A 24,815-nucleotide genomic window follows, 5' to 3' on the forward strand; every position below is an offset into this window, starting at 1 on the left:
TAGGGTTGGAGAGGGTCCCGGAGAGCTCCGCCGAGTCTGTGGGCTTCTGGGAAATGTAGTTTTTAAAGAAAGCAAAAGCCGGCGGCGAAGGCGGGGCTGGATCTGTAAGGAGTGTTAGGAGTAGTTTTTGGGTCCTTTGGCTTTTGAGCTCTGAACGTAACTTCTCCTTTAGTTCACAGACTCATTCTCCCAGAAGGCTGAGCGAATGGAAAGCCTGCCATGTGTATGGTGAGCGGCTATTTAGGTCCCGCTACGCTCCGGAAGCACTTCCCATTGCTTCCTGTGGCAGCTGATATAAAGCGTTGTTTACTGGAGTAAAATTTGAAGGGGCCGGAATACGGAGGTAGCGGTCTTTTTTTATTGTTGCCACTTTCCCTTGGCGGAAATAGCGAAGAGTATTGCGCTTTCCTCTTCTCCCCCCGAGGCCTGAGGTCAACCCAAAGACATCCCCGAGGTAAGTTTGTCCCCCAACAGGGCGGCCATGCCCTATCCCAGTGGCGTTACCCCTGGAGCGTCAGAAAGGGAGATGGGCCCGGAGCCCGTCCTTGTTTTTCTTTTTCATGCCCGCCCCCATCCTGCACATCTTCTGAAGCCCCACATTTGTTTCCTCCCCCCGCATTTCGTAGCTAAGCTTTTAGGGGGAAGGGAGTAGTGTAGACCGGCCGCGCGGGGTGATTAGAAACTGTCATCTGTTAACTGGACTACCTGATCGTTTAATGAAAAAGGAACCTTTGTAGTGAGAGTGATGTCATCTTAATCCTTTTCGAGAACAACCAAAAGAGAATGACATAATTGGGCTCGGTTAAAATTGTTTTAGTAAAAGGAAAGGGTGATTGCTTGGTGATTTCTACAGTAGTTTCCAGCGCTTAGCACGGTGCATGGCACATAGTTTAGGCGCTTAATAAACGTATCCTGACTTGACCATTTTATACCCTTGTATTCAGTAACTTTACAAACATTTCTCCCATGTTGGACCCGTGCTAGGGAAACGTATATTTCTTGTCCTGCCCAGATCCTCAAAAGATAGAGGTTATTGTGTTGGAGATCTATACCGTTTTTTCCTCGGAGAATTTGGGTGCTGGAAGGTGCCTGCAAAATAGAAACTGAAGTGTAGAGACATGAAATTGTTTGCCAGGGACACCGAGGCTATCAGTGGCAATGCTAAGTTTGAAGCCAGTGCTTTTCCCGTTTCAGTTTGGCTATTTCATGCTAAAGAAAAATGCAGAGAACATTTAACAAGGGGCAGCAAAGTGGTACCGTGGATAGAGCAGCAGCCCTGAAGTCGGGAGGACCTGAGGTCAAATCTGGTCTCAGACACCACATCCCAGCTGTGTGACCTGGGCAAGTCAATTAACCCCAATTACCTCAGCAAAGAACAAAAGATAGGTGTTTTTTGCATTTTTACTAGATTGTTCAAGGAATTCATAACTCAAAAAAAGACTGAAGAATGGTTTATTGGCTTCATTTTTAAAAAATTATTTTAGATACATTTTATTGGAAAATTTTCCAAAAACATGACAACTATAATCTGAAATAGGGCTTTTATTTTGTTAAATAGCAAAGGTTATTTTTTAAAATAGATGCATTGCCATCATGTGGGTACTATTTTTTTTTAATACCATCCTCCAGACCAACTAAGTCATTTTAAAAGTTAAATCTAAATACATCCTCTCATTTCCAGTCATGCAACCTTTTAAAAAGGAACAAATAAATTGTGTGGGATTTTTGTTTGCTTTCTCCTTCAGGAAACTGACACGACTGTATAATCACTTGATGAAACAAAAATTCATTCTTTAGTGGAAGTCCTATTTAAATGCCACAGAGAAATTTTATCTAAAACAAACAAGAATCATAAGATAGAAGGGATAGAGAAATAGTATTATTTAGATCAAAAGAACTTTTTAAAATATAATTAGCCTTCCTTGATATCTTTAAATGTTAATATTGATCAAATTATTTTGTATTAGTTTGGGGGTTGTGCTATTTTAAGTAGATTATAAGATCCCTGAAGAATGGGACTTAACTATGTTTGTCTTTGTATTTCTAGTACCTATTATGAGGGTGTCATGGATTTAGGTTTCGAAGAGAGCTCAAAGGTCATTGAACCCAACACTTAAGTTTTACAAATATATAGACAAATAGCTGATTTGTACTGTATAAAGGGCAGAAACTCTGTATGATTGATTTAGTTCTATACAACAAGTGGAATTGATAAGACAATGGTTATATAGTTTTACATGTACTTAGTACTTAATTAATATAGTTCTACAAGATTGACACCTACAATGATGTAATTATAATAGAATGTATAAGAGCCAACAAGGATTGGACAAGAAACACTCCATCTTTGATCAGGCTCCCAGTGGCTCTCCTGCTTCCTGTACTTTGGGAGAGACTGGTACAGACTCAGAGACATAGTTGGAGAAGACAGAGGACTGGAGGCTGAAGCTCAAGCTCTAGGACTAAGGGAGACTTCAAGACAGAGACCTTGGTGGTAGCTCTCCTGCTTTCTCCACTGAAACTAAGAACCATTCGGGAGGGCCTCCAGAAAGCTAGTAAAGCCCCAGGTGACAGACTGTGAAGGAGATAAAGAATTTGGACTTTATCTCTGGCTATTCTTGTGGTGATTACTCTGCTGAATAAGATGGAAAGAAGACCTCCAGAAAGCTAAACCAGAACATAACAGTACTGCCCTTTAGGGTTAAGTAGCAAAACTGAATTTTAAATGCACTTCCTTTATAATCTAATTGTCCTTCTACTAAATAGTCTTATATCTTGGTTGAATTGAACAACTGTGATAATTCTTAAAAATGATTTATAGATAGCAAAAAAACGATTCAAAAATTTGGATACACTTCAAAGTGCATTTTTCGATACACTTCACTGTTGTCAATACTAGTAAACTTAGGTTACAGCTTTTCTCAGAAGTGATTAGCTGATATTGCAGAATTCACTGGCCCACAAGCATGTGGGCCTTGTGTGTAAACTGTTTGTAAACTTGTATGATATCTGATTGGTTAGTATTTTCTTTGTCTTTATGATGTCAACATACTATGAGAATATAAAAACTGAAGTTGTTAACTAAAATTTAAAAGTAGAGGGTGTGTAGCTAGGATTAAAAAGTTTATCAATGTGTTGCATCCTGGGATTATGTAAGTAAATGCTTTTGACAATCATCTTTAAAATAGCACTGCAAACAGAGGGTAAAATATGAAATTGATGTGATATCCTGTTTATTAGATTTGGAAAATAATGCTTTAAAAACATACTTTGTTTTTAAACATAGATTAACAAAATGAACAAAGATGCACAGATGAGAGCAACTATTAACCAGAAACTGATAGAAACTGGTGAACGAGAACGGTGAGTAATGTTTTGCTTGACTGGCCAGGTACTTTTATATTTCTGTAATGCAGAAATCTTTAGAACTGTTTATATCATCAATGAAAGTAGTAGGCCACATGTGAAAGTTTTAAAGAAAATTGAATATCCAAACTTCATTCTTAATTTTTGTAAGGGAAATTTAATTTAGGATATCTTCAATACTTGGCTGGATCTTATCAAACTTAATACTCCTTCTAGATAAAACCCATTCACACCTTATCCTATACTATCTTAGCCCCCTTCTCCCATAAAAATCTCCATAAGAAATTCTAGTCAATATGCTGGGAGTCTTCTCTTACTATTACATGGATACTAGTGGTGCTTAAAGGATGTCCATTAGTTATCATTTTTGAAATTTATCTGATTCAAATACCCTTTCAGTACTTAACTGTACAAAGCACAAGGGATTCAAAACAGTCCCTGCTCTCAACAACATGTTTAGAGATGAATCAACATAAAATATGCCCAGGAGTCCTCTTTGAAAGACTGTGTGTATAAATATATAAAAGCGCACCTTGAAAGCAGTTAAGGATTCTGGAATCAGAGAAAGAAAACACCTGTGCCCACATCTTTTAGTCATAGGGCTTAAACAGAAGCGGAGAACAGTATATGCAGGGACAATTCTGCCTCAGAATTGGCAGGGTCATTTAACCTGAGTGACACTTGGGATTTGTCATAATGTAATAAAAACTAAATTATTTCAATAACTCGACAAACATTTATTAAATATTTACTACTTTCCAGGCATCATGCTAAGTGCTAGAGAAAAATCAAACATTCTTAGTTCTCTGTGAGCTTACATTATATTGGGGAAAACTACAAATCTATTATAAGTACATGCAAAATAAATATAAGGTGGATTGGGGAGATCACGAAAGGCTTCCTGTGCAAAGTAGTGCTTGAATTGAGTCTTACAGGAAGCAATGAATTCTAAGAGGTAAAGGTGAATGTGGGGCATAGCAAGAGCAGAGACATGAAGATAGGAAATGAACAGTTGGGTGTGAGGAATATCAAGGAGCTCAGTTTGGTTGGATGATAGAATAAAGGGAATCAATATATAGAAGCTAGAAAAGATAGGCATATATATTGTGAAGAGCTTTAGGGTCCCATTTGCAGGCTGTAGTAAGAAATAAAAAATTAACTATTCTGCCTTCATTAAAGTCATTAGTAACTATGGAAAATTAATATTTTTAATTTCCAAAGGAACTTCTGAGGTTAGTAATAGATCAAGGTTTCAGCCAATAGTTTGAAAGCAAAGATTTAGAATATGTTATAACCTGAGTTCAAGTCTCACCTCTGAATCTCATTTTCTTCCATAAAATAACATTTCATGTAATACCTATGTCAGAGTGATTATGAGGTCAAATTTAAAGCCATCTTGTTGATTTCAGGCTTAGCATATTAACCACTGCCCTACCTAGCATCCTTAAAAGGGAACATTTAATTCAATAAACTTTCGTTGACTAATGTGAAGTGGATTGTAAGTAACTTCATGTGCCATATCACAATGTGAGCCATATAAGTTATAAACCTTTGGTTTAGGAAAAGTCAGTGGAATTAATAGAATTGATTACTAAAATAGAACTTGTACTCATGAAAGATAATGAAAGTCTTTAAGATTTAAATGAAATTTATACTAAAACGGATGATTAACATTTTTTTCCCCCAGACTTAAAGAGTTGCTAAGAGCTAAATTAATCGAATGTGGTTGGAAAGATCAACTGAAAGCTCATTGTAAAGGTAATTACTGTTTAATTTGGTAATAAATTTAAGCGAGGCTTGTTGTACCAAGGTCTGTTGATTTTTGTATGAGAGAAGGTAGATGTATTCAATAATTTGTTCTTACCAGATTTTTATTATACAGACTGTAACTTGATAATGCTAAGATCATTCTCAATCCTGCCTTACTAAGATTATAAGACTATTTCTAGTGAGATTTGTAATTACTATATAGTTCTTATTTTCTCAGAGATTCAGAAAAAAGTTACTATCAAAGTTTGGATATTAAAAGTAACCTTAGGGACAGCTAGGTAGTGCAGTGGATAGACCACCTGCCCTGAAGTCAGGAGAGCCTGCGTTCAAATCTGGCCTCACTTCCTAGCTGTGTGACCCTGGGTAAGTCACTTAACCCCAATTGCCTCAGCAAAAAAAAAAAAAAAAGTAACCTTATAAGACACTTAATAAGGTATAAAAGATAAACAGATGTCATATTCTCACTTAATATCTTCCCTTACATAAAAAATGGGTTCCATATATATAAAGGATTCTTAAATGTTTTTTGAAAGATTTCTCACTATTAGACTAAGTATATCTAATGGATTAATTCCTTCATTTATGTCCTCAAAGTGTTTCATAGGTTTTTGAAACATATACCTAACAAGAATTTTCATATGCATTAGTAGCTTGTAAAAAGAACAGTTTTGTATGAACTATATAAATTGGTCATTTATTACAATTCAAGTTTTCATCCTTTACATTAGCTCCTATATTCATTAAGTATTTGCTGTGTGTAAGTCATCCTGTTTTGGACTAGAAATGCCTAAATACTAAAAGCAAGACAGAGCTATAACCTTATAAGTGTGTTCACAAAGATAAAAATGTCTGCCCTTAACTTGATATATCCCTTATTGGAGGCAATGCAGTATGTACAGAAATGGGTAAGAAATAAAGTAATCTAAGGCGTTAAGAGAACCTTAACAGCAGAAGGATCAGAGAGAGATTTGTAGAGAGCCAGCACCTCAACTTTGAAGGACAACAGAGATTTAAGCAGGAAATTCATGCTTTGTGTTCTTGGATTCCTTTGAGCAAAACAATCAAATGGATAAAGCATTCATTTAAGATCCTATACTGTACCAGGCATTATGCCTGGGGAGTTCACACTCTCTGGGGGAGTGACATGTAAACAACTATGTACAAACCAGATAAAAACAGGGTAAAATAGTATTGAACTCGGAGGAAAGGCATAGTAAGAGTAAAGAGGCCTGAAAGAGTTTTCTTGTAGAAGGTGGCACTTTGATACTTGAAAGAAGCTCAGGAGGAGAGGGCAGATAAAAAGATTGTTCCGAGCATGAAATTTTAAATGAGATTTATTTATAACAAAAAAAACTCCAGTTAAACCAAAAAACTCCATAATATATGATAAAGTTAAGAACTCTACCTGTGATTTCATTGATAGAATGCCTGGAGAAGGAAACTCCCTCTTCCAGCTAGCTGCAGATTAGCATCTTCTCTGCAACTGAGTCTAGAACAGAGGTGTAAATTTCAGGGCTAATAGAAGCAACATTCCTCAGGAGGCCCAATCAGATTAAAATGGAATGTTGTAATGTTTAATAAAATACCATCTCCATTGTATAGTATTTTTAATTTACGACTTTCTAAGTCAACACATGGCCTTCAAGGAACCATATTTAAGTTTTGACACCAACTGTTCCAAAACAGTAGTAATTTGCCCAGAATCACCAAGCCACTGCGTGTTAAGGATGACACTTGGAATCCAAGTTTTGCTGCACAACACTATGGCAGCCTCATTACAACAGTCTCATCTCGTAATAAAGGCCATTTGGTATATCTCCTATGTACACTGTAATCACATTAATAGTCAGGATATACTATGTCATTCACTTTCTTTCCTTGAAGGTAGTGGCACTGAAGTCTCTACAAGTGCATACATAACGAAGTGTGCACATATTTAGGGGTATTATTATATAGTATATCAGAAATTGTATAGGCTTTAATATATCTAGGTATATATTAATGTGTTCTAGAAATGTATATGATATGTATCTGGATATCAAGTAGATCTAAGAATGATTTATAGCACTTCTTTAGAATAGTCTATAGCCAAGTATACTTAAATTTTTCCTCATACACTCTACTCATCCATTTTCCCACTCTTGCACATTTACTACTTTTTGAGAAGTTTAGGTAAGTGCCTGCCACAAAGCAGGCATTATATAACTATCTTTATGCTCTTTTCTTCCCTTCCTCTGTACATTCCTTCTCCTAAAACACTCAGCAAGCAGCATTTGAAGATACATTGAATTGGCTTCTTTGGCCATGAGCAAATGTTGCTGTTTGAGCCAAAAAGCATGGTAAAGGGAATAACAACAGCATAATTATATACCACATGAAAATTTTAGCCAAACTAAGTAAATCTGGTTTCCTTGTATTTGAGAACTACTGTAAGATGATGCTAAAACAAACTTCTCTGGACAGAAGATTACAGGTCCTTACAAATGGTGGGTTTAGGCATGATATTAAAATGGTAATCTTATTAATTTGGGTTTATGAATATTTATGGGACAAGTTATATTTTACAGGAGAGATAAGCCTTTTTTAATGAACTAGTAAACATTTAAAACTTATTTGCAAGGTTATATTATATCTACTCTTTTTGCCTGAAATGAATCATGATACCTGGTTTACAAAAATATCTATTCTTATAACTAGTTATATGGCTTTTAAGAATTGGGATATTTCTATTTTGTTTTGGACTTTTGAAGATGTGATTAAAGAAAAAGGATTAGAACACGTTACTGTTGATGACTTGGTAGCAGAGATAACTCCAAAAGGCAGAGGTAAGAAATGAATTATTTTAAAACAGTCTCTTTTTAGGAATCTAAATTCTATAGAATTAAATATTCTGGATTAACTGAAGTCTATTTACTTGATTATGTGACTCTAAATAATTGTTTGTTTACTCAGAAGTAGCAAAGGAAAGAAATTTTAATTTATCTGAAGCCATGGAAGAGTTCAAATCTTGCAAACAAAAATCTTGTCATGTTGTTTTCTTGAAATTGATACCATGAAAATATTTATGCTTTTGTTTGTGGCATAAATTATTTGTGGTGTTAAATGGGTGACATATATATCCATTCCTTAAGATTTTGTGGCAGCCTATCTTGCAGTTACAACCAGAATTTGCCTTTAATATATGATTTGTATGAGCATTAGCAAGATTATTTAACCTGTCAATTCCATTAGTGATCCTTTTTAAAAAATTGTTTTGTGTTTTGTACTTGTATTCCTCCCCCCCTCCATTTCAAAGATCTATGCCTTACAATAAACAACAGAATAGAAAAGGGAAAACAAAGCGAGTGGGGAATGGAACTATTTAAAACTTAATGATGTATAGAAAAATTCTGGCATTTTATGCAGGATTTAGCGCTCATAATGCCTTGTGCCTGCAAAAATATAGGGGAGGATTTCATTCTCATATCTGTTTTTTAAGGCTAAGCTTAGTTATAATTTTGTAGCATTCAGATGTGATGTTTTTGTTGCTTTTCATTTTTTTATGTTGTCTATACTTATGTTGTTTTCTGGACTAATTCATTTTTACATATTCTTTGCAGTCATATTGATTATAGCACCAAAATTCATTTATATATCACATATTAAACATTCCCTAGTTAATTGGCTTGGTAACTTGTAAGCTACAAAGTGTTTCCTGATGTATCAGAGTTTCCCATATGAACAAAACTATAGGTCTAAACCCCACCTTTTTAAACTGGGTCACAGCCCCATGTGCGGTCTCATAACTGAATGTGGTGGGGTCACAGAATTATGATTTATTATCCATAAATGTTTGATTTTTTATACCTATTCCAAATCATAAGATTATAAAGATGTCTTGGAGTTTGTGTACCCCAAATAAATCAAAACATAAAAAAAGGCCCCTTATTTAATACCAAAAGTATTCATAGCACTTTTTTTGATGGCATAGAACTAGAAACATACCCATCACTAAAACTGTCACTAAATTTGTGGCACATAAACCTCAGGTAGTAGTACTGTACCTAAATGAGAAATATGAAGAATTCAGAAAAATAAGGAACAAAAGTGAAGCTGACATAACACAGTGAACTACAATGTGAACTGAATGGAAAAAAAAAAAAAAAAAACAATTAAATGTTGTGTAATTATAATGGCCAAACGACTTTGGAGATGATTTGAAAAAAATTCATCACAGAGATGGGGGGGATAGTGGATAATAGACTATACTCTGTGCTATTAGACATTTTTGATCATAGAGGCTGTATTTAACCTCAAAGAACCTCCTCATTTTACACAGGTTAATAAATGTCACAGGAGGAATTTTAGCCTACTTATCTTCTGGTTTCAGAACCATTACACTTTCCTGTACCATGATGTATTTGATTGGTTTTATTACCCTTTTTTCTATTTGTTGTCAAATAAGGCCTTATTTGAATGTGATAAAAATATATATAATGTATATAATCAGTAGAATTTCTCAAGTCCTGAATTGTTCTTGCCATCAAAAAGTTTTGAATATAAAGTATATTTTCTAATATACCACATACTACACAAGTAATTATGGCCCAAAGTAGAATGTGACAAGGGCAAAGAAGATAGTGACAGAATTATAAAAAAAATTGATGAATAACAACTTGGGTTTAACCAAGGGACTAAGGAAAGCTTTGTAAAGAAAGTTATCACAGTTACTAGCTTTAACAGGTAGACATATGAGGTCCTAGGCATTAGAAATTGCTTCTGCAAATACATATGGGGAAAAAACAAGATTTGGAAAACGGCAAGTTATTTAATTTAGTTGAAACATGAACTAGTAATAAAGAAGTGATTTCTTGGGAAGCCCTTAGTGTTAAGGGGGTTACATTTCAATATCCAGGCCTTAGGGGAATTAATCACTAAAAGTTTGAGTTACCAGTTGTCAGGTACCATTTATGGGCCCACCTAAAAGGCAGAAAAAGTGAGTTGTTAGTACAGGTCTTTCCAGGAATACTCGGCAACCTTGAAATAGGAGAGAACAAGAACAGGGTGGTCTGGTTTAACTGGTACAAAAGAACATCAGCAGGAAGGTTGGGCACAAAAAAGATGATCTTTAATAGCTTATTCAGATCTTCTACTAACAGATGGTTAGTATCTATGCTGAAGAAATCTCAGCTCTCTAGCAAATTTAATGTCTTTCATACTTTTAACTTGACTGTTTTAAGCTCCTTGTCTAATGTTAACATCTGGCTTCTTTATAGAATCCTCTTTCATTGGCAAAATTTATTGTATATGAATTGAAAGTGATCCATATGCCATTTTACTTCTGATTGTTTTATTTCATTCTTTTTAGCACTTGTACCAGACAGTGTGAAGAAGGAACTTTTACAGAGAATAAGAACTTTCCTTGCTCAGCATGCCAGCCTTTAAAATAAGCTAAACATCACCGCCATGTACTTTGATTTCTTTGATCCATTAAAAAGACATGCCATACATTTGGAGTGCATTTTTTAAAGTAGTCTTTTTTTTTTTTTTTTTGTACGATGAATTTTACATGTTTTGGTAATAACTTGTGTGTTGCATTGATTTTTTTTTCTTGAACTTTATTTTAATAATAAAAACAAAATGTAAATGTTTGAAAATTACGTATTTCTACTGTGTTATTCTATGTTCTCTATTTTCAACTTTTAACATTGACTATAAATGTTATCATCTTTCTCCAAGTATTCTTTTATTATAAAAATGTTTTTAATAAATGTTTATTAAGCATTGTACCAAAAATTGTTTTTACTCCAAAAGAACTTATAGACCAGGGTTCCCATCTTTCTCCCGTGGCCTCATTGCTGGCAAATTAGAAATTAGAAAATTGACAAAAGACGATTCTGAGAGGATTCTTTGACCTCTTCTGGACCCCTTATCTTGAGATGAAAGAGTACCATATGTACCCAGCCAACACCTCAACGCCTTAGGAAAAGGGCAGCCTTTTCTCAGAGAACAAGTATAACTAATAACTGTGATATACCACAGAGAACTCAATTTGCAAACTTTAGTAATTTAGTGTATGATAGGACATCTTTCTAGTAAATTTTAAAATTGCCCAATATTAGCCCAGGCTAGCTCCCTGGAAGGCCTCAGGATCAGTCAGTTAGGATCAAAGTCCTTGGTCTTTACGGGGAGAAGTGAAGGAGGCAGGTAAGCTGCCACAAGGCTTGCCAAAGATGTATCCTGGATTCTGGAGTCTGGAGTGTCTAGTCCCTCTCCTCTTCCTCCAGCAGCCAAGTGACGCTGACCTCTCTCCCTCAGCTCTCCAATCCTTGCCTATGATTACCTCACTATCAAACATTCAGCAAGCCTCAATCTTGAGGTGAGCCATCACATTACCATATCGTCTAAGTATATGCTTATAGAGTGCTTATCTTACATGGAATAAGTAATTATCCTTAAGTGCTCTGCTGTCTGATTCAAGCACACCTTTTCAGAGTTTCAGCCCTCTACATACTTTTAAGCCACTTTGATATAAAATTACATTATTTCTCCTTAGGCAAAAACCATTCTGTAAACTTTGATTTGTCAGATATCAAAAGAACAGTGCTAAATTATATAAAGCTTTTAGTTTAAAAAGGGGCCTTGTCTTGCTCTAGAAATGAAATTACTTCCTTGAATTCTGTTTTTGAGTAAAGTACAAGTATAACAAAAATTTTTAGATGTTTGCTCACTTTCACTTATTAAGCATAATTATAGGGTTTGTGGCTAAGGGGAAAAGGTCCACAGAAAGATTTTTTGAAAGATCTAAAACAAGAAGGATCTTTTGAGATCTAGTCCAGGAGTTCTTAATACAGGATCAGTGGTCTGTAAACAAATGGTGTGGGAAATTCCATCTTTACTTTAACTAACCTGACTGAAATTAACATTCCCTCAATTATGAATGTTGACAACATCACAGTACTTTAAGTTCCCACCAGACCAAGTTAAGATATTGTGATCTAAACAAGTCCCTTGTTTGACAATAGAAAAATCAGCCCCAAAAGCTTCAGTAGTTTTTGTGATTTGGTTAGATGATCTTTGGAATAGAAATGCTATATAGTGAGCATGAGTCAATTTTGCCAAATCAATATTGGTCAAATTGCTAAAAACTAAGACTTCCCTCCACAGAGATGGGAGCTGGAAGGAGGTCTTAAAGACAAAAAAAGTGATTAAATATTCATTCTTTTTTACTTCAGTTTCCATTGCTAGTATTATATATATTTTTTCCATTGTGTTGGTTGATTTTGCAAATTTTTTTTGCATAACTTTTAAAAATTATTTGTCCTAAAGGAATTTCCTATTAAAATCTCCAATTTTGTTTAAAATTCATCCTACCTGGTCACTTTGCCACTTTACCCAGGGAGAGATAGCTGAACCTCTAATACCAGAGCTCATATTTCCACTAGACTGTCAGTTTTGTTAGAAACATAAAATAATTCTTGTTTATTGTATAAATACAATAATTACAACTCCTGTAAACTTCTCTAATACATAATAAAAGGAGTTCAAACTAAATTATTCACATTGCCCCTTCACTTTGGCATACAAATATATTATTTTATCTAGCAACACCAAAACCAGGGACCAGATGATTTGCACTTTTCATAACTTTGTGAATGGCCTCATTCCAACTTAAAAATTGTTACAGATGTTCACCAAACAATGTGTGAAGTGATCCCATTTACTAACTTTTTAAAAAGTTACCTGACATTACCCTCTAACTTCATAAAAAATTACTTTCTATAACAACCAAAATCCCTGAACAAATATAATAAAAACTTTGATACTAGAAAATCCTAGTTTCTAGTCCCCATCTCTGAACTGCCAAATAATATATTATCCTTCTCCCTTAATTTCTTAATCTGCAACATAGATCTGATAATGTTAATCTGCCTTTCAGAAAACATTAGATAAACTAAAACTGGAATGAGCAAATGAGCAGGTATGGAACATCTAATATATTTTGTGCAAACAAACGGTGCCTAATAAATACTGGCTCAGCTAGAGAAGAGTTAGATGGTATAGAAGAAAGATTGTTTCAATCCCAGTTCTGCTATTTACTTCTTGTATGTACTTAGTCAAATCATCTCTTGGAGCCTCAGTTTCCTTGTTTATAAAACGAAGGGATTAGACGTAGATAATCTATAAAATTTTTTCTAGTTTGAGGTCCTATGAAATGTGAATGAATATGTGAATGGGCCCTTTGTGACAAAAGATACGACCTTTGAATATAGGCTTTCCAGAATTTAGGACAGCAAAGGTATTTTAACCTGATATTACCTTCATCATTTCCCCAAGATCCCTCCATGCTTTTTATCTTTATGTCTCTACTGTGCAAAATAGCATAGGCACCAGAACATAGGTGAGGTGGATAAATATATTTTGAATTGAATTCATTTCCCTGAAATTTTTATTTCAGAAATAGTAATGATAACATTATTGTCTTCAATAATAAGAGCTTAATATTTTTTTCGTTGAATTGATGAGTATTGAATTTTGAACTAGATAAATATCAAAAAAGAAGAATCAGGGTCATGTATAGAGGAACAAACTTTGTGTCAAGAAGAACTCTTAACAAATATGGACATGTGATCATAGACAATATCATAAAGGATGTCTAAAAAAAATTGATTAAAAGCCATATTAATACAAATAGTATGGAGAAGAGAACAAGTTCCACTGAAGTGAGAGAAAGCTGTTTCAGTATATTTCATAATTCTGTATTACTTTCCCAGTATAAAAAAAGCTGTGGTATTACCTACTAAGTACTCAATATAATGTTTGTGAGTTAATTTACAAGCACTTTTGCTTTTTCCAAAATTCAGATGACTAACTAATTATTCTTGTTACTGGCCAGCAGGGAGCACCCGAAGCCTTTCTTATAGCCTTCTGGAGCTAGCTGCTTGTGTAAAAGGCAAATTGTACTCCCCTTTTTTCAGTTCTGCTCAATTACCTCTTTCAAAATGAAGGAGTAATTGAATTCAGCTCTAATTTGAGGATTCCTGATGGCATTTGTTACAAATTTGAAAAACTAAGAAATATATTTTGATGTTTGAATTAGCCTGACTTCCCCCCCCCCCCCCCCCCCCCCCCCCCCAAAAGGATATTTTAACTCATCTATCCAGATCTGTCAACTTAGGTCAGCAAGTTGCTTTTTATAGGAATAGCTGCTTTTAAAATGATTTTCGTTACAATGTCAACTCTAAAGAGAATTCATTGATCTCTAAGCTAGGTCCTTTGATTCTAATCATGTATGATTATCTAGTTTAGAACAACCTAGTGGAGAGAGTACTGGATCCAAAAGTCAAGAAGACGGGTTCAAACTCAACCTTATGTAATTTATTAGCTGTGTGCCCCTAGACAAATCACTCAATCTCTGCCTTACTTTGCTTTTCTGTAAAATAGAGATAATTATAGCAGCTGCCCACCAGAGTGGGGCAGCTGAGTGGCAGATTGAATAAAGTGTCTAGTCTGGAATTGGGAAGATTTTTTTTTTTCTTGAGTTCCAGTCTGGTCTTAGATGCTTAGTAACTGTGTAACACTGGGCAAGTCACTTAACCCTGTCTACCTCAGTTGCCTCATCTGTAAAATAAACCAGAGAAGAAAATGACAAACCACTCCAGTATCTTTGCCAAGAAAACCTCAAATGGAGTGGTCACAAGGAGTTACATATGACTGAAAAACAACTGAACAAAAAAAATCAAATCAAATGATAAGCTATTTGTAAAGTACAAACTTTAAAATACTATATATATTATTATTGAGAAAATAATAAATCAATACAATAAAAATAAAGCATTTTATATCCCTGTTCCTTCAAACATTCTGTCCCATATAGTTATCCAAGGGGTAGCCATGAAATAAGATTTTGTTGATTTTTATGATATTTGCAGTCCAAATGAAAGTAGTGCAATAGAGAGAGCATTAATGTCAGGTAGATCTGACTCAAATCCAGTCTCAGATCTTTACTACTTGCATGACCTTGACACACAATCTGCCTCAGTTTTCTCTTCTGTAAAGTGGAAATAATAATAGAAGCTACCTCTTAGGTGGATCAAAATAGTTAACATTTGTAAAGCACTTTGACAATCTTAAAAAACCAAATCAATGATGGATATAACAATAATCTAATAATGATTATGAGTATGATGTGGTAGTTTGCAATTAATAAATATCCTGCAGATACTCCATGAGTCAGTTTTTGTTGGTAGAGGAAATGACAGCTTGTATGTAGGTAAGAGACAAAAAAATAACTAGATGAAAACTGATGTATTTCATGTCCTACATCCCTGAATGCATATTAAGATATTACCTCAATAGACTACATAACCTTTTATAGTAAATTCTACTACATCCACAAATACATCTCTTTGTGGATCTTTATTTTGGCTTTGTGCCTGAGAAGGGAGATCACTTATCCTGAAATACCAGAAGGAACTGATAAGGAGCATTTCTTCCCTTGTTCCCTGTCTTCCTACTCCCAAGCTAGAGTTCTCTGAGCTGGTTCTCTTTATGGTTAGATCATCAAAAAACAATCTGACCAATCCATGTTATCTCAGCTTCAACTACATTAAGATTTAATGTGATGTTCTCAACTGTTATGGAGAGCTGTTATATTTTAAAGTTCATTTGAGCATTTTTTCTATGTCTTTTGCTGAATAATGATGGAAGACATTGGCTGTTATGTTGCTCAGAGTCTTTTATATGAAGATGTACACAGTAAATTCTTCCTGAATTTTAATGCCCAAGTTTTTTTGTTTTGTTTTGTTTTTTTTATCAGACTGTAACCCAATGCATTTCTCTTTAGGCTTCAGCTTCCAAGAAATTCAGAATTACATTCATTGTTCATTTTGAAACACCCATTTTCCTACTTCTTTTAGCTGGAAAAGATAATGATGAAATGTTGGAAGAGATGTAGGAAAACTGTAGGACATTAATAATACATTGTTGGAGTTGTGAACTGAATCAACAGCTCTGGAGAGCAATTTGGAACTATGCCCAAAGGGCTATCAAACTGTCCATACCGTGGCACAGCTAGTTGACACAATGGATATAGCACAGGCCCTGAGTCAGGAAGATCTGAGTTCAAATGCAACCTCAGACAATATTTCCTAGCTGTGTGACCCTAGGCAAGTCACTTAACCCCAATTGCCTCAGCAAACAATAATGATAATAATAAAATAAACTGTGCAAACCCTTTGATCCAGCAGTGTTTCTATTCGATTTATCTCCCAAAGAGATCTTAAAGGAAGGAAAAGACCCACATGTGCAAAAATGTTTGTGGCAGCCCTTTTTTGTAGTGGCAAGAAACTGGAAACTGAGTGGTGGATGCCCATCACTTGGAGAATGGCTGAATAAGTTATGGTATATGAATGTTATGGAATATTATTGTTCTGTAAGAAACGACCAATAGGATGATTTCAGAGAAGCCTGGAGAGACTTACATGAACTGATACTAAGTCAAGTGAATAGAACCAGGAGATCATTGTACATGGCAACAAGATTATACAATGATGAATTCTGATGGATGTAGCTCTTTTCAACAATAAGATGACTGAGGCGAGTTCCAATGATCTTGTGACAAAGAGAGCCATCTACACCCAGAGAGAGAATTGTGGGAACTGAGGGTAAATCAAAACATAGCATTTTCACTTTTTATTATTGTTATTTTCTTGCAGTTTGTTTTCTTTCTCAATTTTTTTTCCTTTTTGATTTGACTTTTCTTGTGCAGCAAGATAATTGTATAAATATGTATACATACATTGGATTTAGCATATATTTTAACATGTTTAACATATATTGAATTACTTGCCATCTAGGAGACTGAGTGGGGGAAAGGAGAGGAAAATTTGGAACACAAGATTTTTTCAAAGGTCAGTGTCGAAAAATTATCTATGCATATGTTTTGAAAATGAAAAGCTTTAATAAAAAATGAAAAAAAAAGTGTTGTCATTGTGGTTTTCCTGTAGGCATACATATGAATATTTATATTTGTTCTTATGTGATTAGAGAATCCCAAGCCCAGAAAATTATACCAGTTACATCTATCCTATAGATCATTCTAGCAAAGTGGAAAGAACACTAAGTATATAGCTAAAAGACATCTATTTGAATTCCATCTCTGGTATTTTATTAACTTTTATTTTATTTTATTGTAATCTTGAGCAAGTTACTTAATATTTGTGGATCTCAATTGCCATATCTGTTAAAAGAGAGAGTTGAACAGCATGACCTCTATCATCTCACTGAATTCTACAGGCAGAAAGTCTACTGGACTTGAATATTGATTTGGGGATTATGAGGCTTCAATGATAATATATAATTAAATATCAATTATTATGAAGTCCAATAAACTTAGGTTGCTAGAGAAATGCTGTTACAGTTATTACAAAAATTCCTTTGACTTCTGTAAAATTTATAACTGCATCTTCAGTTTGTAACTATGATAACAAATATTTTCTCTAAGTCTGGAACTTAAGAAAAACCTCAGCTCTTGTCCAACTGCATTTTTAAAGGTGAGAAAATTGAGACCAAGAAATTACATGTGTAGCTAGCATCAAATATGAAATTTGAAGCCAAGTTCTCTGACTCCAATTTTCCTTCTATAAAGATATAATAAATTCTTTCATTCCATTGCTCTTGCCATTGTAGTACAATTTTTTGGAAATATTACAAAGGAAATTCCCATTCTAAATACAGATTGTGCTTAGTACTTAGTACAAATTAAGTACAACCTAAGTAAGGTTGGAATAAATTATTTTTCAAATACCTTTTAAATCTCAAATTCCATGAATCAAAGAGAACTATGTCCTGAATCAAATAAAGAGAACCAGCTCAGAGAACTCTAGCTTGGGAGTAAGAAGACAGGGAACAAGGGAATTATTGGACCATATTTGAAAATTTTTATTGATTTTTTAAAATCACACTCATTTCTAAATAAGCCCATCTGCTCACTCTGCTAATATATTACTTCTGAAACTATCTCCTATTTATACTTTAGATATGGATGAATATATATGTGTGTAAATACATACATGTAAACTTATGCTCTATGTCTTCTTTTTTTAAAATATGAGTTCTTTGATGTAAGGGACTACTGTTTTCTTTCTTCTCCTTTCTTTGGACCCCCAAAGAAAGTACTTGGCCTAATACATAGCAAGTGCTTAATAAATAGTTACTGATTGATTAATAAACCTTTTCTTCTCCACTTAGCAAATCTTTTCTTGTAAAATAGATGGGGGGAAGTTCAGTAAATAAAGACATACATATACTGAATCTGTTATCTTTTGCTGCTCTCAATAAAAATGATGGGAAAGAGAATTTTTAAGAAAAAAATAATAAAGCCTGAGTTTGAGATGCCTATAAGATATCCAATCCAAAAATCTGATAAGCAATTTAATATAGAACAGGAAATTAGTAGAGAACAGTACAGGATATTTAAATTGCTCATCATCTTATTAAAGGTTACAATTGAACTCATGAGAAATGATAAAGTAACCAAGAAAGATTAAAGTAAAAACAGAAGAGAAGTCCCAGGACATAGCCTTGGAGAATCAGGAGATATGGAGATACAAGATGACTAAGGGGTGTCAGATATGGTTGTATAGTTAAAAGAACGGACACAGATAGAGACAGACAGAGAGACAGAGACAGAAAGATGCACAGAGAGAGATCTAACATTCTTCTCTAAAATATAATGTTCTCTGAAAGCAGGTTTCTTGGGGGCTTCTGGGGGCAGCCTTCCTTTCAGTTCAGGATAATCAGCCCAAATGCATCTAGGAATTAAAGTCTAAATCCTTTGTCATCTCCTTCAAAGTCTTGTCTCATTTCCTGGGGCCGGGCTAGCTTTAATAGAGGCCTATCTCTCTCCTTGGTTCTGAGAGGCCTGCCTTCTCTGGCTTCTGAATCTCCTCAACTTCCAATGGTTTGTGCTTGAGCCTCCAGCGACAATAAAGGTGGATGATGGAAAGAATCTGTCTCAGCCTCAGAAAGCTTCTAGTGTGCTTCTCCTTCGTGGCTCTGAGAGCTCCTCCTTATATACCCCACACTGAGTACACACCAATCATTATATAACTAAGAAACCATTATTTGTTGTAGGATTAAATCAATGCTAAACCAGATTTAACCAGTCTCCTCAATTCCACTTACTTAGCACCTTGTAAGAATCCTAACAGAGAGACAGAGACAGAGATGAGTAAAAGGGAGGGGAAAGAAGAGAGGGGATTCAGATGTTGGATTTCACTTGAATAATGATGTCACAAGTCAGATTGCAAAGGGTTAAGAAGGAGGAGGAAAGGTACTGGAGCCAATAAATCTAGACCTCATCAGTAGAATGGCAGACAACCTTCAACACTGTTCAGTTACATGAGCAAGAGTAGGTGAGGTAAATGGCATTCTCATCAAATTTGAAAAATGACATAAATATATGCCAGATAACTAACCTGGATGACAAAAATCAGGATTGAAAAATATCTCCAATACTATATTGGACCAAATGTAATAAAACAAAATGTAATTGAGATAAATGTAAAATCTAACAATTGGGTTAAAAAAAATGAACTTCATAATTACAAAATGGAAGAGATATGGCTAAGCAACAATTGGTCTGAACAAGATCTGGAGCTTTTAGGGTTCTTCAAGTGAAATATGAGTCAACAATGTGTTATAGCACATCTAATCTAATTTAATCTAATCTATCTAATAAGCTTTTAATATGCATTAAAATAAGTATATTTTAATTATTTTGTCTCACTTCAGCCTGCTATGGTCAGACCACATCTGATGTATTGATGAATTTTGAATGCTATTGTTTAAGAAGTATATTAATAAGCTGGAAAGTATACAGAGGGGAGAAATCAGATTGATGAGAGCTTCATATACATTCAATATCACTTCAAGAAGTTCAGTACATTTAATCAGGAAAATGGAAGACTTAAGAAATATATAATAGATGTCTTTAGACATCTGAAGGGCTGTCACATGATTTATGTATAGCCCAGAGAACAGAAAAGGGAACAATGGATAGAATTTGCAGAAAGACAAATTTAGGCTTAGTGTAAGGCAAATGCTTCCTTTCTATTGGAACTACTAAAATATATAACATGTTATCTTAGAGGATAATGAATTCCCTCTCATTTGAGGTCTTAATGTAAAATCATTAAATAAATCAATAAATATTTATTAAGTTTGGCACCTACTATGTCCCAGGCACTGTGTTAAGTGCTGATGATACAATTTAAAAAAAAAAAAGAATTTCTTTATGCAATGGTTTGCAAAAGAAACCATCTTTAAGATCTAAAGTAGAAAACCAAAGACCAATGAAAACCACTGTGTTCTTTGGGGTACTTGTAATGGGCTCATGGCTTCTACTGACCGTTTGCTCTGATTATAGAAATTTGCTATAATTTTAATAATATAATAATTTGCTATAAGAGAAAAAGAAAAACAAGGACGTGATTATAATAGCATCAAAAAGGTGCTTCAGGCTTCATCCTGAGAGCACATGCATGATAGGAGAAACATAGCTCTATTTGACAACCAATCATGCAGTAATAATTCCATCTCATAGCCAGACTCAGGAATAATCAGGTTGGAAATAAACAGAATCAGAAACTGAATCAGAAGGATCTGGCATTGAACAGAGGCTGAAGTTGTCCTCCTAGCTCTTCCCCAGATAAAACATCCACCTATGACATTTCAGCAAGGCATCCCTCTGAGTAACCTATGGGAATTTTCTTGACTATGGGTTATTGATTTAATGATCCATCAGGCAGTCATGCCCAAATTCAAAACTCAAAAAAATCAGTTGTAGTTCCAAGAGATTTTATCTCTAATAGCAAATTCTACTAATTGCAGGTTAGGGCGAGATACATTATTTTTTAAATGTTAACCAGGACTTACACACATAGTAGGTTTTGTTTAATATGTTTTATATGTTTAAACCTTTCCTGGTACAAACAATCAATCAATAAACAAGCTTATAGATTCTAGTAAACACTTTCCTTTTTTAGAAACTATATATCCTAAACAGTCTCATTTCTAAGGGCTGATGATCTTGCTTACCCTGATGGTTTCAAGAAAGCTGGCAAGCTTACAAATTAAGGGGAGTTGACAGAGACCCCAGAGGAAGGGTTGAACTTGCTGTTGTCCTCCAACTATTCTTAGTGTTTTCGTGGGCTGTGTTATTTGATATCTCCCCCCAATCTGTGAAGGGACAAATGGATGCTGCACACCCTCATTCCTGAAGGTGAATTGATAAGGTTTTAACTTTTCCCTCTTGTTCCACACACAATAATTAGCAATTTTAGGTTTAACATGATGGCAATAACTCCATAATTCTTCACAACAGCAATCATTATTATTTCTCTTTACAAATCAGAAAACTGAGCAGAGATAAAATGATTTTCCATAAATTACATAGGTAATACATATATATGATTGAAACAGAGAATGGTGGGCTTACCAAATGCAGAGACTGACTGGCTTTCTCACCTGACACTGTCATGCTGGGTGCTGTCAGAGGCACCTGGATTCTTCCCAGGCAATTGTTGGACAGACCCTGCTGAAGGCTGTGGAAACTGATGCCAGGATCTCCCTTTGATGGTAGTTTCAGGTGCCAGGGCTCAGGGAATGATGCCTATGGAGTCTGAAACTCCCACTGTCCTAAGCTGGGTTGGGGAGGTATTTGGGCAAGGTTGTGTGGGGTCCCCATGGCTGTTTCTGCTTCCCCCATTTCTTCAGGTGATGCAGAATTTGAGTTTTTCTATAGTTCTTTAACATCCTCTCTTCTTAATTTGATCTGAATTGAGAGGGATTAGCAAACAGAGGGACTTGGGCTCTATGAATTTTGGTAGCAATCTCCACAACTGAAATGAATTCAGGACTCAGAAAGTGGAGCATGCTGAGTGATCAGGGTTGTGGAGAGAGTTCCTTAATATCTTCTGGGGTGCTTTCCCAATGGAGCAGAAGAGGGTTCTAAAAAGGTAGGAGTCAAGAAAGGGTTAGCAAAAAGTTGCTATTAACTAATTTTTTTTTCTTTTTTCTTTTTTCCTCCTTTCTTTCAGAATGGGACAAATTTCTGGAATTATCCCTAATGCCTTAAGTATTTTTCCTTGCAATCTTAAAATGACTATTTGCCAAACTCCTTAATCATTGCTCTCAAAACCTTAAAAATCTGCTAAGATATTATTTTAGCAGCTCTATAATTTTAATTGGCTAATTTTATTTATGTAGCCCCAAGCTTGACCAGAGCTGGGGTCCATGGGAAAAAGTCAAGCTTTTTCTCCTTTTAAGGTGGAAATCAATGATATTAAGAAATCTTTCCCAGCAATCTAAATACAGCATAGAAGTTAATTTCTTGCTGGCTGCATTTTTAATTTTTCCTGGTAACAGAATCTACCTCACAAAACAAATGTGACACAGACATTCTGCACAGAGATGCAGACACAGACAAAAATGACATGGAAGAGGACTGTCCCATATTTGCCAAAAGCCATAAAATTTCTCTTCCAATGAAAAAAGGAGGCAAAGGTTACCAAAATTCACCATACAGCACACTGCCTCCTTCTCTGGTGTCCCAGAAAGAATGAAAAAGTGCCAAAGATTAGTTTGCTGAGAATTGCAAGCATTTCCTAGTCTGGGTGGCCCAGTCAAGGAAAATCTGCTGAGTGTGAAAATCAAGATGACCCAGACAAGCTTTCTCTCAGTTACTTGGGGTGTCCCAGCTATAGGAGCAAGGAAGAAAAGAATAGAGGGGAAGCTCACCTTGACAAGGAGGGGATGAAACTAAGGGAAGCCAGACTCTCCCCGTAAGGGCTACCAAATGTTGAGGTTCAAAAGCAGATTCCTGAAAGGTTGGAGTCACAGATTGGTGTCATGTGGTATCTCTAAATAATTTGCAGGCTTGAACCCATTTCCAAGTCAAGGAGCAAAGTTTATTGTAATTATAATATCAAATGAAGCAAAAAGATTTAGCAAAGAACTAGGAGCAAGAAGACAAATTATTGGAAAAAAGAGAGATGTAGTTCTTTATGTCACTGACATGCTAATTTTATGGCCCAGAGGTAGAACTGAAGAGTGGTCTGGTATTCATCTTACTATTTGTTTCAGAAACCCTGTTATCATTGACCAACAAATTGTTATCTGGTAGTCTGAAAAGTTTCTAGGACTATACTATAATTCCTACGACCATGAGACTTTAGATCTTGACAGATTATAAGAACAATAGCACTTCTAAGGTCTGGGGGTCTCAGGATTACTGCTATATTTTGCCTAGAAATTGCACCCCCATCATGTTACCAATTGCTTACTTTGACCATACTAGAATATCTAGCTTTGAGTTAAACTTTATTTCTAAAAGGCTGAGAACATGTTAGCTATTACATTAAATGAGATTTTTTTTCCTTAGTGTCATCAATTTAAATGATAGAGAATGTCTTACAAATGCAATGTCAAATTTATATAAATATAATGAGTTTAGTTCAGCTACCTTTTCTGGCAATAATTAGCAGATTCAGCTGCTTCTTACATCCACACTCTTGGTTTGAGAGGACAAATTCATGGCATCAGCTTTTTGTTGTTCATCCTTCATTTTTGAAGAAGACCAAGGGCATGATGGGTGATATCTTGATTTGAATGTGAATTGGATTTAAGTGAGGCAAAATTGTACAATTGTCAAGTATCCTTCTCTCGTCAGTTATCTAAGTCCACTGGCAAGACACAAGCCCGGATTGTAGTCTGAGATATAGTCAATGGTGTCTTCAATGTCTGACTAAGCACTAAACACACTACAAAGTCTGCTTCAGCAGCCTTCATGTCCATTAAAACAATTGTACTCATCTGCACCTCCTGAGGGGAGAAGTTTTCACATTCTTCGAGTAGACGTTCCCCTAACTCACCAACAAATATAATGTAGTTGAATTACATGCAAGCAAGTCATAATAATAGTCAAATAAAAATTTTAAATTTGACATTTTAAATATCTTTAAGGACTCCTTAAAGGAAAATTTCTTTTGTCATAAGGCTATTTTTATCCCTTTTGATTTTAACAAGAGTATTATGATATATTTAATAGTTACATAGATGCAATTATACATTATATTGTCTTGACTAGTATTATAGTTTGGTCCTTATGGTTCCTATTTATATCATTAAAAGTTGATAAGAATTTACCAAAACCTTATATTGCTCTTAACTTTTCTTTTGAGGAGAAAAAACAGTATAACAATAAGCAAAGGTCCTGTGGCTAAAACCTATTTTTTTAATCATTTAACATATAGTAGAGCAAATAACCCAGGCCCAGAATTTATTGAAAGTTTAAAAATGAACATTTTTGGTAGCAAAGAACCAGAATTTAAAGTAGATTCCCACTGATTAGAGACTGGCTAAACAAATTGTGATACATGTATGTAATGGAATATCATAATGCTGTTTATCAATATGATAAATACAGGAAATATGGAAAGACCTTCATGAACTGCTGCAAAGTAAAGTAAGCAGAGACAAGAAAAAAATAAATACAATGACTATAACAAGGTAAACAGGGATTTTGGATGCCAAAATGGCAGAGTAAGGAAGGAAGCCCTTGAAACTCTCATAAGTTCCCCTCTAAATAACTAGAAAACCATTTCAAAATTGATCTATGGGCAGGGAACCAAGTTACT

The 24,815-nt window shown here is 34.9% G+C and overlaps 1 protein-coding gene across 2 annotated transcripts; it reads left to right on the plus strand.

Moving 5' to 3' along the window:
- Positions 1-269: 269 nt before the first annotated feature.
- Positions 270-10,772, plus strand: ENY2 (ENY2 transcription and export complex 2 subunit). Of its 2 annotated transcripts, none has more exons than XM_012541774.3 (5): positions 270-454; positions 3,287-3,363; positions 5,054-5,124; positions 7,887-7,961; positions 10,484-10,631. In XM_012541774.3, exons 2-5 carry the CDS (start codon positions 3,296-3,298, stop codon positions 10,558-10,560), a joined length of 291 nt encoding a protein of 96 aa, XP_012397228.1. In that variant the 5' UTR covers positions 270-454; positions 3,287-3,295; the 3' UTR covers positions 10,561-10,631. The 2 variants fall into 2 exon arrangements, with proteins under 2 accessions (XP_012397228.1, XP_031802983.1); XM_031947123.1 differs by lacking the exon at positions 270-454 and adding an exon at positions 3,066-3,152 and having other exon boundaries at positions 10,484-10,772.
- Positions 10,773-24,815: the final 14,043 nt, after the last annotated feature.

Source organism: Sarcophilus harrisii, chromosome 1 (assembly GCF_902635505.1).
Source record: "Sarcophilus harrisii chromosome 1, mSarHar1.11, whole genome shotgun sequence".
Lineage (NCBI taxonomy): Eukaryota > Metazoa > Chordata > Mammalia > Dasyuromorphia > Dasyuridae > Sarcophilus > Sarcophilus harrisii.